At 43.5% G+C, this 17,499-nt stretch overlaps 1 protein-coding gene across 3 annotated transcripts; it reads right to left on the bottom strand.

Annotated features, from left to right (window-relative positions):
• Positions 1-1,028: 1,028 nt before the first annotated feature.
• Positions 1,029-17,438, bottom strand: VAMP7 (vesicle associated membrane protein 7). 3 transcript variants are annotated; one of them, XM_083596143.1, is made up of 9 exons: positions 17,310-17,358; positions 16,609-16,677; positions 10,407-10,565; positions 8,256-8,313; positions 7,107-7,244; positions 5,599-5,689; positions 5,006-5,073; positions 3,403-3,495; positions 1,029-2,931 (listed from the first exon to the last, which is right to left on the bottom strand). In XM_083596143.1, the coding sequence occupies exons 3-9, from the start codon at positions 10,550-10,552 to the stop codon at positions 2,863-2,865; spliced, it is 663 nt and encodes a 220-aa protein (XP_083452269.1). In that variant the 5' UTR covers positions 10,553-10,565; positions 16,609-16,677; positions 17,310-17,358; the 3' UTR covers positions 1,029-2,862. The 3 variants fall into 3 exon arrangements, with proteins under 3 accessions (XP_083452269.1, XP_083452268.1, XP_083452267.1); XM_083596142.1 differs by lacking the exon at positions 16,609-16,677 and having other exon boundaries at positions 17,310-17,438; XM_083596141.1 differs by lacking the exon at positions 16,609-16,677 and having other exon boundaries at positions 17,267-17,418.
• Positions 17,439-17,499: the final 61 nt, after the last annotated feature.

Genomic DNA, 17,499 nt, shown 5'->3' with positions numbered 1-17,499 from the left:
TTTTAATGTTTAATAGGTTATTGTATTTTAGTGTTTTGTTGGAAGCCACCCAGAGTGGCTGGGGAAGCCCAGCCAGATGGGAGGGGTATAAATAATAAATTATTATTATATTATTTCAAAGGGGTATGTGCACAGAGTGGGGCTGTATGGTTTCTTTTGTAAAAGCAAAAAACCCCTTCCCTATGGCACTGTCTTGCCTTGAGGATAATGTGAATTCCCATGAAAAGACCTGCATTTGGTGTAAGTCTCTGGGAAAGTTAATTATATGTAAGTATTCTGCGGGAGGAATATTGCCCTCAAATAATGAAAGCTTTTACTTCAGTACTTGTATATTATTGGTGTCACTGAAAGGCAGCAGCTGAACTCACTATTTAAATTTAGCATTTAAGTGGGATGGGCTTGTTGGTAATAAACCTGAACTAGTAATTAACAGTCACTTGCAGCTAAGAGTTAACTAATAATAAGCAGAAGAGTGGAGTGGACAGTCATGCTTGTGACTAAAGCTGGACTTAACCTAACATAACAAAAATAACAAAAGAGGATGTATTCATACTAAACAATGCTCAAAGGTAGAAGAGCATGCCAACTCAAGTACTAGTGACTGCCCATTTACAAAAATAAAGCTGTTTTCAGCTATTGCATTGCCAAAAAGCAAGATCTAGACTAAGCTTAATATACCCTCAATCCAGACATCTGAGGGTGAGGTGCAACATCACAGGTGCACATTCCAATTGCTGAAGTGGGTCTACAATATAGTTCTACAACACTACCAGCTTGTGCAGTATGTTATTTATATTCTGCCTTTCATGAAGTCTCAAGCCAGAGAGATACAGAATACAGTGAAAGTTCCTCAGAAGCGTTTTAACATACTGTGTGACTTCCACATATATCTACCATACACATTCCCTTTCTCAATGCACTACCTACAGCTGAGATGATCCCATATTACGCTTCTAAGATTTTTTATGTCATTCAAGAAAAACAGTAAGCTCCCCCGCAAAGGTTCACATCAATTATTTGTACAACAGTTTTATTCAAACAGATTAACTTTATTTTACAATGCATCAGTGTAATTTTAAAACATGAAGAAGCTGTTTCTCTTAAAGGTTTTACATAAAGGCAACAAAAATAAGAAAATTAACTGCTACCAACTAATTCTGAAACATGCACAATTAAGTGAACATTGACATGTGCCTGGAAAAAATATTAGGGGAGCCCTTCTCAGATAGCAGGCCCTGGCAAGTGAGGACATGCCCAGGATAGCCCAACTTCTGCAGCACAGTGGATAGGGCATAAAGCAACACTCACCTATGTTGCTGTTGAAAATTACTTCATTACAGAAAAAAAGCATTAGTAAAAGAACAGCACAGAGGGAGTGGCAAAGTGCCACCCTACTTTAGGGAGTTGCCTCAGTTCTTCAGTAGGATATAAACCTGGGGAGGAGGAACGTTTAAATGTCCTATGGCTGCTGTAACCAGCACAAATCAGTGTTCATTTCCTATATAATTTGTTCTTGTCCTATACTCCCAACACACAAGGATGAAGACAGCCAAAGTATCTTGTCAGTTTGAGGTCTTGGGGCAGCATATGCAGAGTATCCCATTGGGACTGCAATCTTGCCTTGCCCACCAACATTTCAAACAGCAGCCCTTTATTTTTAGTGCAAGATCCCATAGAAGCTTTAGCTCCCGGGTAGAGTCTGCCACAAAAATCACTCCAAAGTGTCCAGGAGTGCACTCAGCATGCATACAAGCTTTGAAATGGCATCCAATTGCATTTGTGCAATCTATCAGCAGCTGACAATGATGTGAAACTCCTGTATGCAATTAGGGCAATGCATGACAGGAGTGGGGGGGATGAGGGGGGAGAGAAAGTACTTGATGGGTCGATTCCATGGGAATTTTGAGTAAGCCTTAAGCAGTTCTTTTCAGCCTTCCCCCTGCCCCTCCCCCAGATCAGCAGATGAAGATCTCTGTGTTGTTTTCTGGCCTGTCATCTGACTTTACTCATTGCCTGTTAAGAACCCTCCCCTCCCCTCCCCACCCCACCCCACCCCATTCAGAATCAAGTTGACTAATAGCCTATGTTGTGCATTGTGCAAGTGCTCTGTTACAGGGCTTTGTTCACTGGAGCAATATTTTAGCCCCTTCTCACTGACCCTGCAGGTGGAGCCTGAGCCGAGCACTTTTTCCAGACTGAAAACATTCCAAAACATTCCAGGCAGGAGAAAAAACACTTAACACTACAGAGCAGATACATTACAGCAACATCGAAACATCACACACTTGGCAATCACCCAAGTCACAAAGCAGAGCCCACCAGTGTGCACATCAGGTGGCCACAGGAGGCTCCTCCAAGGACAAGTCACAGCCTGACATGAGTTTAGGAAAGGCACCACTGGGAAAGCAATTGTGGGAGGAGCTGATCACATGCATCTGGGCTACGGTATGTAAACAGGAACCCATTGGCTTCGGTGGTCCCACCCACATTGCCCCTTCAAGGGCCAAAGGATGAACAGGACAAATGACCATCAGCTCTCCCCTCCTCCCAGGAATCAGGACAGTAAAGTGCAAAGCATGGTAATACAGAAGTATGTTTAGACCCTCCCAATGTCAACCACTTTCCTTACCTCTTGGGAAGCCTTGCAACTAAAAGACAAAACTCCCTTCAAGTAGGTAGGTTTAAAAGAAAGATGCCTCCCTCTGGCTTGGGGTCCCACACAGGCCCTTTTGGGGTGATAAGACAAAAAGACCTGAGTGTCCTGGAAGGATGAAGAGCAAGGAGGTCCATGTTTGTTTTATGAGGGTCGTTCCTTCAGAAATTCTTGCTCACGTGTGCTCTCATGTAGACGTGTTCCAACAGTTACTTGTGGACACAATTTGGCCACGAGAGCCCACCACAAGCAGCTGACACAATGATGTAAATTATGACCTGTGGAGAAGATACAGTCACTTTAGTGTGCATGACAAAATGTGCACACTGCCCAATAGTTGTAAAGAGAGCCACTCTACATTTCAACCAAGGTTGCCTTAAGTTTCCCTCTTGCTTGGGGGGTGGCTGTTCAAAGGCCATATTTGTCACTTCTGGACAAAAAGTAAAATACTGGAATCCAGGAGTTTAAGGGTACCAAAGGCATTCAGAATTATACAGACCTATTGCTTAATTCATCCTAGCTATAATGTTCCTTCCAAAAGGCCTGGAAAGAATGGGGGCATAGGAGAGAGATAAAGGGCACCAGCCACAAGGAGGGAAAAGTACTGTAAAGGACTACACAGAATACCCCAAGAATTCACCTTTGCAGTGCAGGACAGAGGTAAACATCAGTTTATTTCATTTTACACTGAGATCTAGACTCAAGTGTAACACCCCCCCCCCAAATGTCTGATGTGAACAACAACTTACAATGGATACTATGGTGATTATGATGGTGAGCTTGAGGTTCTTCATGCACATCGCTCTAGCCAGGTTTCTGCTGGTTGTTTTGAAAGTGACGGACTATGGGAAAAGCACAGACGAGATGCATGCTATCAGACATCCAACACCATCTTAGCCTTTTGTAAAAGTCCATGCCAGTTTCTCCCTAGCCATTCCCCCCCCCCCCCGTGTTAGAAACTGAGATATGAAAGCTAGGAGCTAAATGGCACCTTAATCCTAGGTTATGGGTACAACAACGGAATGTCTAGGCATGCTTTTTTATAACAAGAATACAAAGCTAAACTGAATAAACTACGTACAGCTAAAATATTATGTTCATTGTTCCCATGGTCTAGTCCTTCCCCTGCCCACCCCCCTAATATTCTCAAGAGGGTCTCTTCTCCAGTCTTCAGAGAGTAGCTGGAAGTGGGGAGACAGAAAAAGCTCCTCCTTTCCTTCCACTCTGCAGTTTTAATCGGAAATCTTAGGTGCAGTACTGCACCCAGAGCTCAGAAACTGCTAGTGCTAATGAAATTCAGCCGCTAAATGTGCCTATAACAGTGTGAGTTTTGTACACTGCATCCCCTGCAAAGCTTGCCCAGCTATTACTTGGTTTTGCAATTCAGCCTCAACATATAAGAATAGGCAAGTTTTAATTTGCTTCCAATACACTCAAATGAACATTTAAGCGGGTCTAGTTGTCATTACTCTCCCCTAGAATAAGCAATCCTTCTGCAAGTATCACTGCCCCCAGAAAGATGCCTCAACCATTAGAAGCACCTGGTCTCAGGGTCAGAACCATTGATTGGGCCCTGTTTTGCACACTGGAGAATTTGAACTCCACTTGGGAATCTATAATCCATTCACAAATTACAGCAAAAAGTGATCCTGTTCATTAGTCTGATTCTTCTTTTCTGATCCTTGTGATAATTTCCTATGCCCTGAACAGATAATGTTCTCAATCTCTTCCTACTGTGCACCATGCAATGGCTTTCTCACCCTCAACTTGCTTTTCACATAGGACAAAAAAACAGCCTAGCACCAGGATAAATTCTGGCATGAGGAGGGTCATTACACTGTCTTGGTCTGGAAGCTTCTCTAGACTGGGCTTTAGAGAAATCCTCAAAATGCACCCACTCGTCACTTCTCTTAGTTTTATTTCCGAACACACATTTCTAATTTACACTTGGACTATGGAGGGTCTAGCTATCCAAGGACAGCAGCTGGCAACCTCCACTCTGCTGTTTTGGTCTGCCAAGCTAAAGTTCTGCTAGGTTAAACAGCATCCTATCAAACATTAACTAATTTTGTTCTGAACACCTACGTTAGAAGGTCTTGTGTGACCTGAGAACATGCAACGTATGTTCTAAGGAGTGGCTGCTCTGAGAAAAAGCATCACCTGATTTGCTCACCTCCCAGCTCCACATCTGTATGCTACTTCTTTCAAAGCATTTTCTTAAGATGGAAACACAGCAAAAGCCTGAGAGCTGGGAAGTCTTCCCTTTTAATCCTGCCTTTTTTTTTTTTTTTGCATGCGTGTTATACGTACCCTAAAAACCCAACCAATTCCCCCGCCAATTCCAGAACTTACCGAATCCACAAGATTTTCAGTTTTGTCTATCAGCAACTCCAGCTTTTCTCCCCTTTGGGCCACCAGATCTGGGATGAAGAAAGGCTACAGTGAGAATCCAATGGGGAGGAAACGCCTCCTTTCCTGCTGTTAGCTAAACAGGCGGCTTACCCTCAAGACCGCAAACAGAGGCCGACTGCATGGGCATTGTACTCTTGATCTCTGGGGCAGGTATGTGGTGGGTTTTACCCTACCTCAGAGCAAGATCTGCAACAGCAGAGCACAAGGCAAACGGTCTAGCAGCATAAGGGTCAGCTCCATGCCAGGTTCAGGGCGATGGCAGACTGCAAGTAGAACAAGCAGCTTGTATTTTGTCCTATGCAACCTTTTTGCCAGGTGAGACAGCTGTACAAGAGCTGTGCAAGAGTGTGACAGCCAACACAGAGAGCCATCCCTCCTTTCCCATACTGATCTTTCCCACAACAAAGCAAGGTCCAGGCAGAAGCACAGCTATGCTACTGCAAGAAAGGGACTCTCATCACACCCAAGCCGTCTCATCCTCAGTACACATGCAGGACCTTGCACCATCTTTATGCCAATGAGCGCCACAATACCTATGTTGCGGACCATGATCCCTTTCAGCTCGTCCACCTGGGCCTGTGTCTCTGCCACCTGGTCAGGGCCCTTGTTCTCTGAGTGGTACTTCTGCATGAAAGGAAGAGCAGATGTAACGAATTTCTGGTTCTTGCTTAATTTGATGAAGCAAGAGAAAGTAAAGTCTCTGTAGAGCAATCTGAAAAGTCCAGCAAGATCCTCTCATAAAAGGAACTATCCTCAGCATTAAGAGCTGGGCAGGGTGACCCTCAGCTCCACTTTAGTTGCTTCTTCACTTTAGTTGCTTCTTCAGCCCTCAGAACAATTCATCTCTGTGCTTCCCGGTACTGTAACTTAAAGAAGGTTTCCCTCTACTGGCTGATCTGAGATTTATCTGCTCAGCATTTAGCCCCAAAATTCCTAAGCAATGTTTCAGGGCAGACCAGCACCGTAAGTCCGGAATACCAGCCAACAGAAGAATCTGCTTAAAGCATTGCTGCACAAGTTACTGCAATCCGGACAAAGTAGAAATGCTCTCCATCTGAGGTCCAACCAACCCAATGACAGGGTGACTGCCTGTTTTGGATTGGATTTCCACTGAAATATCAGGTTGGGAGTGCTCCTGATGTCCAAGCAATGACAGTAGCCAGAATACTTTTGCTCAGGTTTGAATGTTGTGCCAGCTGTGCCTAACCCTGAAGATCATGGAGCTTGTGAAAGTCAAACATGCCTTTGTTACAGCTGGGCTGATCTAATGTTAACATACCCTTTATGGGGCTGCCTACGAAGATCATCAACTAGTCCAAAATGCTCTGCAAGTGTTCTGACTGTTGTCAGGTTTGGGGAGCATGCTATTCCCAAACTGTACTAATCACACTACCTACTTGTTCATTTATAGGTGCAATTCAATGAGTCAGTCATTGTCCTTAATAGCTTAAGCTACCACACTTAAATAACTACACAAACAATGAAACCATATGAGCTCCAAGATAATTTCATGAGGTTCCTACTTCAGAGTTCTGCCATCGCCTTGAATGGCTTCTTTTGCTGCATGCTTTCAATTTGTCTGCTGCATAGGATTCTCCTTGTTTTCGTCTCAGTTCTTTTCAGTGTTAACTTTAGGTCAGTTACTGCTTTTTCACTTTTTATGGGTTTACCTGCAATTCTTGATCTAAAAGACTGTTGTATTGTTTTTATTAATTCATTATGTTAAGCTACCTTGAGCACCTCAGTTCTGGAGGTGGAAAGGCAGAATCCAAGACTCTTCCTCAGAAACACAATGATGCAGGTTCTTCTAAGAGCAGAGTTTACCCCCTTTTACTATAATGCATGCAAAGAAGCTATCTTTTGAGGTTGAATAAAAATTCACTGCCAATTTTAAATAAAAGAAGTGTGTCACCAGTATTAGAAGCCTGGGGAGGCCCTGATCTTGCTACAGGATAATTAGCCAAGCACAGACCTATTCCCCAACATCAGGTGCTCTATAGTTGAATGCTGTGTCCAGCAGAAGGACATCAATGAACCTCACCAGCTGTGCAGCCAGAACACTGGAAAACTCGCTGTTCATGGCATATGGCAGAGCTGTTTGTGCACGGGAGCCATAGGTGGTCTGAAACCGCTTCTTAATTTCATTCAGGAACGTGAAAGCTCTGGAACGCTCAAAGTCCTAAAAGCAGAACAAATTCATCAGAGCAACAAATGCACTTAGGATAGGTGCATTAACAGCTATGAACTGTGACTGCAAAACAGAAACTCAGTGTACTTGGGTAGTACAGTGGTACCTTGGTTTAAGAACAGCTTTATGAACAACTTGGATTAAGAGCGCTGCAAACCCGGAAGCAGGTGTTTTGGTTTGTGAACTTTGCCTTGGAAGCAGAACATGTTTTGTTTCCTGTTGAGTGTGTTCCATTTGTAAATTGAGTTCCCCGCTGCTATGGAAAAGTGCAACTTGGTTTAAGAATGCTTTGGTTTAAGAAGGGACTTCTGGAATGGATTAAGTTCATAAACCAATGTATATCTAAACAGGAGGTGCTGGGGACAAACCACAGGGGCACCTGGTTGGGCACTGCTGGAAGATGGGGCCCACAACAACTTTTGTTCTCCAAACAAAATATCCTCAGAACACTGTCCCAGCAAAAATTGCCAGAAAGCTATTTAAAGCAGAAAGATGGGGGTACAAAGCAAAAGCAAATTTTCTCATTAGCCACACTAGAGACTTCGATGCAAACAAGACACAAGCAAGTAAGCCTGCAAAGACCTAGATAGAGATGAGAGCTGGAGGGGAAGAAGCTGCAGGTGGGAAAAGGGCCAATATTTTTTCATGCAGCCAAGTATGCACACTTCTTAAACCTTAACTACAAGGCCTGGATTGCACTGTGGGGGTGGTGTTGCTACATATATTCAGTGTGTAAAATAAGATCCAGCCCAGGGGTGACTAACCTGTGGCTTTCCAGATGCTGATGGACTTCATTTCCCACCAGCCATGGCTAAGAGTCAGTGATGCCGAGAGTTGTAGTCCAACAACAGGTGGAAGGCCATAGGATAGCCACTGCTGGTCTAGACCTTGCTCTACATAATGAAGATATGTAGCAACTCTACAGTATTTGGGCCCCAGTGGGCATTTCCAGCAATCACCTTCAAAGAGCACAGAAATACATGTTTTGTCCTACATACTTACATCATCAGTGATGCAGAGGTATATAATCCGGTCCTGGCAGATGTAGTGAAACAGATAGCTAGAGGAAGACAAGATGCCAGAACCATGTTTAAAGAAGTAGGTGGGTATAGATTTTGACATAACAGCTACTAGGCCATATGTTGCCATACACTCAATGGAATTTCAAGCACACAGGTCTAAGTTTGCACTAAATTCGTACATTAAATAATTTCTTCTGCTGGCAACCAGACCCCATTAATTCAATGTCTCAAAGACAAGACAGCCAACCAATTCCTCAAAACATGGAGAAAACTTGAAAACAAAATTACCTGAAAACAAAGCTATATTCACATGGTGCAAAAGCCATTACTGAATAGCACAAAACAAAGCAGAAACGTCAAACATAGCCACCTTCCAACATGGATCCAAGCAGGCAAAGCTATTGCTAGCACATTTTCATTTCACACAGAAGTTAGAACTCCCATCCTGAGGTGGGGCACACCTACTTGGCATCAATCATGGAACAGTGTTATTTTACCCCAAAGCATTCCCTGGACTCAATCAGTAAACTGGTAGTTGGGAAGCTAGGAGATCATGAGAAGACTTCAACAGAATGAGAAGCCCAACCATTTATAGTTCTCTGTAAGAACTGTGGATAGTGCAACTTCCCTCATGCTTTTGAATTAAATCACATGAATACAAACTCTTCTACAATAATGCAGGGATGGGAATTAATAATAATAATAAGTTGCCCATCTGACTGACTCTAGGCAGCTCCCAACAAAAATTAAAAGCACAATAAAGCATTAAACATTAAAAAACTTCCCTATACAGGGCTGCCTAAAGTTGTGCAGTTCTTTATCTCCTTGACATCTGATGGGAGGGCATTCCACAGGGTGGGCGCCACTGCCGAGTTTGCTCTCTGCTTGGTTCCCTGTAAGTTTACTTCTCACAGTAAGGGAAGCACCAGAAGACCCTCAGAGAAGGACCTTAGTGCAGAGGCTGAATGATGGGGGTGGAGAGGGCTTTAAAGGTCAGCACCAACACTTTTATTTGTGCCCGGAAACTGTTTTCTGCCTAAGGGCCATATTTTCTCCCAAGCCACCTTCCAGGATTGCATGCTATTGGTGAGTGCAGCCAGAGGCAAACATGTGGGGAGCAATATATGTAAATTTTACATTTATACAGTAGGTTTCTACACACACTACTCTCTCTCCTCCATTCAGGTAGGCAAGAGACATTATCAGAGTTGAAGGACCTGTTCCAGCCAGGCAAAAACTCTCAAGAAGCAGGGCTTGTGAGAGGCATGGCCTGGGAACAGCCCTTAGGGCTATATTTGGCCCCCAGGCCTGATATTCTCCACCCCTGCAATAATGTAGTAGTAGTAGTAGTAGTAGTAGTAGTAATAGTAGTAGAAGGCCACTTTTCATCTGTAGATTTCAAGGTGGTTCACAACATAAAATTATAATATAAAAGAACACAAAATGCACATTAAAAATAAGAACAATTTTTTTTAAGCAAGCCCTTCTCCCACAACACAACTAAAATGGTATTGGATGTTACTTAGCCGAAGGCCTGGCTAAAGGGAACATTTCTGCCTGGCGCCTAAACATTTATTATGGAGGCACCAGTCAAATCTCTCTGGGAAGAGTATTCCACAAACATGGAGCTACTGCAGAAAAGGTCCCTTCTCGTGTTGCCATCCTCTGGACGTCTCATGGAGGAGGCACATGAAAAAAGGCCTCAGAGGATGATCTCAAGGTCCAGGTAGGTTCATATGGAGAGAGGTGGTCCTTGAGATATTGATAGCATCAATTCTCTTTGCTTAAATAACATTTATGTTTACAAAAAGTAAGCAGATTCAAAACTCCAGGAGACAGAACTGAGAACAGTAGTTCAAATCACTCTTTAGGTGATTTGTTCCAGTGCTGCTAGATAAACACATGGTCATATACTGATCAAGGCAGGCCTGCCCCTGACCACTGCTCTAGTTGGAGAACATAACAGAATGGATCTGGGAAGCATTCCTAGATCAGCTGCATATCACCTGGGACTATCACACCAACCTTTTCATGAGCAACCACCACCATCCCATCCCACTTTATTTCCTCATCTGCAACAGATCCATTTCTCCCACCCTGCCACTTCCTTTCTCCCCAGAGTAGTACTCACTTTCCATGGGAGTAGGTGAGTTTGTTGTTCTCAGAGGGTATTTTGGCCAGGATCTGCTCCGTCACCTCCAGGAAGTTTCCTCCACACCAAGCGTGTTTGGCCAGGATTGTGGAGCCCCTGGCTACAACTGCAAACAGGATAGCCATGGCTGTAGGCTGGCTAAAAAGAAAGGGAAAAAAATGCATAAGAAAACTTTTGCCCATCAGAGCAAAGCACACACACACCTCAGCTGCTGCCCCATCTTCTTAGTGTGCAGCCAAGAGCAAAAGAAACACACAGCAACAGAGCATTGGTGGTTCTGCACTTTTCAGATATCTTGCAAACCACAGCCAGTTTTAACTATCATCGGCAGAAATCCACATTTTAGATAAGCAACATCACAAGAGCTGCTTGCAACAATTATTTTTTTCCCTTTCCCCTCACCCAAAGTCTGCATCACTTGCATTCACTCCTAAGAGCTTTGCATTCTGAAATTAATAGTTCTTGCAGGACACAAGGAGTGGGGGACCAAAATGAGAACATCATTGTTGCTGCAGGTGGTAGGAGGGGGAAGAAGATGCTCAGACCTGCAGACACCTCTACTGAAGAGAGCTGGCGCTAGGCACCATGCAAGTAAAACGAAAGGAAACGAAAGGCAACAGCCCCACAGAGCATCATTCTATTTGATAATCCTTGCCTATGTGGCAATCCAAGTAGAGTTTGACTAAGGACTTTCTGAGTTCTCTGCAAGAACTCGTCTAAGTATTTGAGGGAATCTGAAAGTGATTGGCATACTGCCCTTTTTAGAATTGTTTTGAGTATCATAAATGCATATGGCATATTGCCTTAAATGAGAGTCACATGTTGTCATTCCATTGCAGGTTGTATAACTAAACAAAGTCCTCTCCAGGTCTTTTAAGAGGTTTGTTCACATGTTACTGGTGCTATGTGGAGGTCATGTTTCACACAGTAGTGGGTTATTAGTAGGTTCCTCTACACACACCAAGAACTCCTGCCTGGGGGAGGTAAACAAGAAAGGGGTCTGTCCAACTAGCTCAGTATTGTTCATCCTTTTCTGCAACTTTCATGGTACAGATGCTCAATTATGTATATTTACAGGCAAGTGCAAGGTCCAACTCAGTGTACAGTAAATACCATATCATTGTACATACAGTGGTACCTCAGGTTAAGTACTTAATTCGTTCCGGAGGTCCGTTCTTAACCTCAAACTGTTCTTAACCTGAAGCACCACTTTAGATAATGGGGCCTCCTGCTGCCGCTGCGCCGCCGGAGCATGATTTCTGTTCTCATCCTGAAGCAAAGTTCTTAACCTGAAGCACTATTTCTGGGTTAGCGGAGTCTGTAACCTGAAGCGTATGTAACCCGAGGTACCACTGTATTAACTCGTCAGGAGGACACAAATTTACATGTTATGCCTTAATCTGCTCAAACTCATATATGTTGACCTAGCAACTTCCCCACAAAGTCTACTTTTTAAGGATTAAATTACCGTATTTTTCCCTCTATTACACGCAGATTTTTTCTCCTAAAAAGTAAGGGGAAATGTCTGTGCGTGTTATTGAGCGAATGTGTGGTCCCTGGAGCTGACAAGCGCGAGTGAAGGCAAAAATCAGGCAAATATCAAATCGTCCGGAGAAGGGAGGAAAGGAGGAAGCTGCTGCTTTCCTGCATTCTGCCTCAGGGTCTTACTGCCCACCCGCTTCTGTTTCCTTACTGTGTTTGCTCAAACGGAACAAAGAGCAGAGAAAACCCCTCCCCTCCAGGCAAGCAGAGCGTCCTTCCTTCTAAGCGTCTGGGACTCGAAGGCAACATGCAGGTTGGGGGGGGGGAGAGAGAGAGCTGGTTGGCTTGTGGGGGGGGGGACTTTTGCCTTCCTTTCCTCCCTCCGGTAAAACCCCTCTCCTGCATTCTTAGCCAGCTGCTTCTCTGCACACCCCTCTCCTTGTCGCTTCTATGTTTTTCCTTCCCTCCCTACTTAAAACGTGGTTCCAATCACGGATCCACATGGATCCTCAGGATCTTTGCATTGAGTCACCCCAAATTCACCATCAGATCACATAGCATGTCCATGGCTACAGCCTGCACCAAAAAAATCACGCACCCACTGTTGCCTGGGGCTGCAATGGTACAAAAACGTGGTTACAAAGCATGGATCCACATGGATCCTCAGGATCTTTGCATTGGGTCACCCCAAATTCACCAACAGATCACATAGCATGTCCATGGCTACAGCCTGCACCAAAAAAATCACGCACCCACTGTTGCCTGGGGCTGCAATGGTGCAAAAACGTGGTTACAAAGCATGGATCCACATGGATCCTCAGGATCTTTGCATTGGGCTACCCCAAACTCACCATCAAATCACATGTCTGTGGCCGCAGCATGAAGCACAAAAATGATACATCCACTGTTTCATTCAGAATTTTTTTTTCTTGTTTTCCTCCTCTAAAAACTATGTGCGTGTTATGGTCAGGTGCGTGTTATCGAGCGAAAAATACGGTAATACTGGCTGTTGTCCACAAAGTATTGACTCTAAAGCTCCCTATGAAAAATGTGAATATATGTGACACTTCAACTGGCCTACAAAGGAATTTATAGCCTGCAACTAATGTCAATTACATGCCTACCAGTGGCAAATATGAAGCAGTGCTATTCCAGGTTCAACAACAGTTATCAGTCTCCCCATGCCATGAACAAAACACCAGGTCATCCCCAGTGATTTTGTGTGTGTGTGTGTTGGTAAGCAAAGGAGCACATGATTCAATCCAACTAGCCACCTGACCACCTCAAGATGCTTATGGAACCACAGAAAGGAAAACTCAAACAAAGAAGCAGTCATAGGAGCAGTGAGCTGTGGGTCCCTAGATAGTGAATAAATTTCAGGTTCCTATAGATACTGCATACATTAAAATTTCCACATGGAACAATCACAGCATTCCTCTTTCCAAAGGTTTTGCAACTCCAACCACTGAAAGCTAGAGCAAACCTAAAGTGACATTCCAGCGCTGCTCAGAGATTCCCATTATTTGTTTCCATTGGAATTCAGTTCCTTTATGAAGGGGAGAGGAGGAGAGCCACTGAGTACCTCTATACCTGGACCAACCTAACTTAGTTTGCAATTACAGATCATATTACATCCATCCTTAAAACCATGGACATTTCTCTGTGCCACCTACACTCACATTCCACACTCTGTGAGTATTCAGCATACATTTTCCTCTCACTCATCTTCAAACTGGTGAGACTAAACTGTCTACTTTAACTGTTCTCCTCAAGCATGTTGTTTCCAAATTCACACCATCATCCTGTTCTTTGGAACACTGTTAGAAGAATTTCTTATTTTTCTCATATTTTTGAGTGTTGGACAGGAGCACTTCACCTTCAAAGTGAATGTACCTTTGCAATTAATGCAATAAATGTATACAGAACAACAAGTTAAATGCTGGATTGGTGAGTAAGCTAACCTTGTTATTGTTAAGTCTTGTCAGTCTTAATTAACTGCACAGTTTAAAAACAATAATAATACAGACTGCTCCAAGTGGAATGAGATGCCAACTAGAAACCATGCTGGAAATCTGCAGAGCTGCTTTCAGAGCTTGCCTCCAGGACAGAAAAAGCAAGCATTTTTGAATACAGCAAAGAAACAATCAAAATGCCTTCACTACTCTTTAAGTGATGTATTAATTTTTGCCCTCTGCCAAAGCTTTAAGGAGAGGAGCTCTGGTATTCAAGAATGCTCAGAAGTCCCGGGCATGGCGAAAAGGCACACAATCTGATCCAGAAGACCCTCCTCACCTCCTAGATGCAACAGGCAAAAGCCACACTTGCTCAGTGTAAGCTTTGCCTTTTTTATTACTATCCATTTCCCATGCTGTTGACCTTGTGTTGAAAAGGTTCGAAAAATCCCAGGTTTTATTCAGCCCTGCTTCTTGCACAAAACCGCACAAATATAAGACAGTTTAATGTGGTATCTCCCAACCACTTCCTAGCTCCCTATCTTGCTAAAGGCAGCAGCTGTTGCTCAACTTGATCCAGCCAAGAAGGGTCTTTCTTGCATGCTTCCCCCAACAGTTTAAATGCCTTCTCTTTGCCTGGCCACCATGACTTGTTTTCTTTTGTTTGTGTTCTAGACCCATATTAAAGTCCAAAGTTCCTTCCAGTCCTTTTCCCTTATTCAGCACAACTGAAAGTCCCCACAAATTGCTTGCACTGGGTGCAGATGTTACCTTCTCAATTAAGTTTTTCAGTTTGGAGGATGTTGCATGATTATTTAAGCAGACTGCAATATACTGTTGCTGAGAAAATGCAATTCTTTCTGTCTGCTTAGCAGGGGCCATTTGATGTGCTGCATGGTTGTGCAAGCCAGACATCTATGGGAAAGTACCCAAGACAACACTGAAAATAAGCTACATATTTCCACCACCCACCCCATTCTGCAATTACAGTCTGCACTTCACATATCTGCAAAGAGAAGTTTCACAGAAAAGTGGACACTGACAAGTCTCAAAGCAGAAATGTAGAGAAGTGTCAGTTTTTCTGCTGCTCAGAATCTTCAGACTTTGCCTTGAAAGTTCAGCTGGACTTGCTGCCCACTTTGAATGTCAGTCACACATCACACCTAATTGTTATCAACTTCTCCTCCACATTTCCCATTCCTGCCTGGCAGGTGCAATGACTGGACTAGGACTGGGGGCTGTACCCAGACTCAAATTCTACTCAGACATGAAGCTCACAGAATGACTTTGGACTAGTCATTCTCTCACAGGCAAACCTATCACATAGGGATTTTCTGATTATATAACAGCAAGGATAAAGGCCACATATACCACCTTGAGTTCATTGGAGAAAAGGTGAGATATAAATATAATTTAAAAATTAACAGGTTTGTGACTGGCAGAAATTTGGTAGCTGATACATCCACTAGCAATAATTCAGGCTCATGAATGCATTGTTCAGCACAAATAGGCTGTTACTACCTATCTGGGATCCAGATAAATTATTACAATAGCCTCTCAAGGAAGTGCTTGTTTCGGTGATGTTGCCTCAGAGTATTTCCAAATCCTTCCTCAAAATCGTTTCAATGAAAGCTTCAGTTGAACCCCACCACTAAAACTAAGCTTAGGTAGATATAGCTAGACTGAACACTCATTCTTCCTATTTACCCTCAGCTCAATCTCACTTCTTTTCCTATATTCATTAATTGTGCAATATGTAAATTGCAAACTCCTTGGAACAAGAACTTGTCTTTTTTGTACTTCATAAGAGGTGCCATGTTTACCAAGAAGGGAAAAAAACTTGCTGGTTTGTAACACTTGAAAGTTATGAATAAATTTCCTGAAAACATAGTCTGATCTTCTTTACCACTGCCTCCATCTTCCTACAAGATGCTGTCTTCTATGCTGTCTTCTTTCTCCCTATCTTTCCTTTTTGAGAAATTTTGTCACTGCAGGGGCCTATCCTTTTATGCTCTGTCAAATAAGATGTGCATTGAGAAGGGCCCTATCTACACTTGCCTCAAAAGGGAGGGATGTGAGATGGGAAGCATTTCTTTCTGCTTATCATTATAATAATTTCCAGAAGTGTACCTGTATTAGCCTCATACAAAAAACACTAACAACGAAAACAGTTACTCTGTGGCACTATAGAGACCAACGCATTTAGTACTGCATATGCTTTCACAGTCCATAACCCACTTTACTATTTCAGATATTTCTAAGCTGCCTTTTGTGACTATTGCCTTTCCAAAGCAGCTTGGCATTAATAACAAACACACAACTTTGCATATAATGCAAATCACAATAATAATAAAAAACATTCAATAACACCAACTAAAACCCCCAGCAGTAATGATAATGATCATTATCTCATGGATGATGATCCAGGAAGCTTCTGTCACAATGTCAAGACACACGAAACACTTCACTGCATTTGTTCATCATACTGTTGTAACAACAAATAACATTCGCTTTCATAAAACTAACTCCACCTTTAGCTGAACACACTTCCACTAACTATTGCATTGCAACTAGCAGCCAGCACTTAATAAGACAAAAAGCACTTCCTTTTTTTCTTTTAGGCTGTGCACACAATGTATATATTTAAAGCATATTACTCCCCCCTCCCAAAAAAAATCCTAGTGAAGGATAGCAACTGTAGTGTGTTAAGGATGCTGGGAACCATAGCTCCCTGAGGCATAACTTACAGTCCCAAGGATTCGTGGGGGTAAGGGAAGATATGACAACATACGAACGGGCTGCTTTTAGATAAGATTCTGTGGATAAATAGAACGACAATTTGGAATGCATTTACAAAAATTATAACGACTTGTTAATAATTTTACATTTGCTGGGATAATGGTACTACCTTATATACCCATATATCGTACTGTATCATAATTTCAAGTGCGTTATTGCTGTTTTATTTCTTACTGTAATTTCCACAATGAAATATACATATGTTTAAAAACACACACACACATATACACACACACAGAGAAAAACAACAACAGTGAATTGTATCCCAATCTCAAGCTACGGCGGACGTGGTGAGAAGCAACGACCCCTGCCTTTATTCCCATAGAGAGAGCAGGGGGTGCAAGCGCCCCTCAACACACACACAAAGGGAGGGGGCAGACCGACCCTTCCTTGAGGGGGCGTTGTCATAACGACAGCTGGGGTGGGGGCGTTTCTACCCTGAAGGGAACTCACTGCTCCCTTTCCTCTCGGCAGCCACAGCCAGGCCTCGTAGCAGGGAGGGGGTGAGGAAACGAAGGTGACTCCCCACCCTCCGCAATCCCCACAACAACAACAGCAACAACAATAACCAGGCAACAACCGAGCGCCCGCCCGCCAGTTCCCTACCTGCTTGGGAGCCCACCCGGAACCCCGTTTCTCTTCCCCGTACCCGCGTCGCGTCTCTCGGAGGACAAGCAAACACAGCACGTGAGCTTCCGCTTCTGACCGCCGCGCGGGATTCTGGGAAATGGAGTTCTACTGCCACCGACAACAGCCTAAGCAAACACGGAGGGAGGGCGGAAACATTTATAAACGCACACCCCGCCCCCGTGTTCTTGTTGCCTTCCGTTGGAACGCAT

Source organism: Podarcis filfolensis (assembly GCF_964270895.1).
Source record: "Podarcis filfolensis genome assembly, chromosome: Z".
NCBI classification, from domain to species: domain Eukaryota; kingdom Metazoa; phylum Chordata; class Lepidosauria; order Squamata; family Lacertidae; genus Podarcis; species Podarcis filfolensis.
The sequence above is the reverse complement of the archived record's forward strand: the minus strand, read 5'-3'. Positions and strand labels throughout refer to the sequence as shown.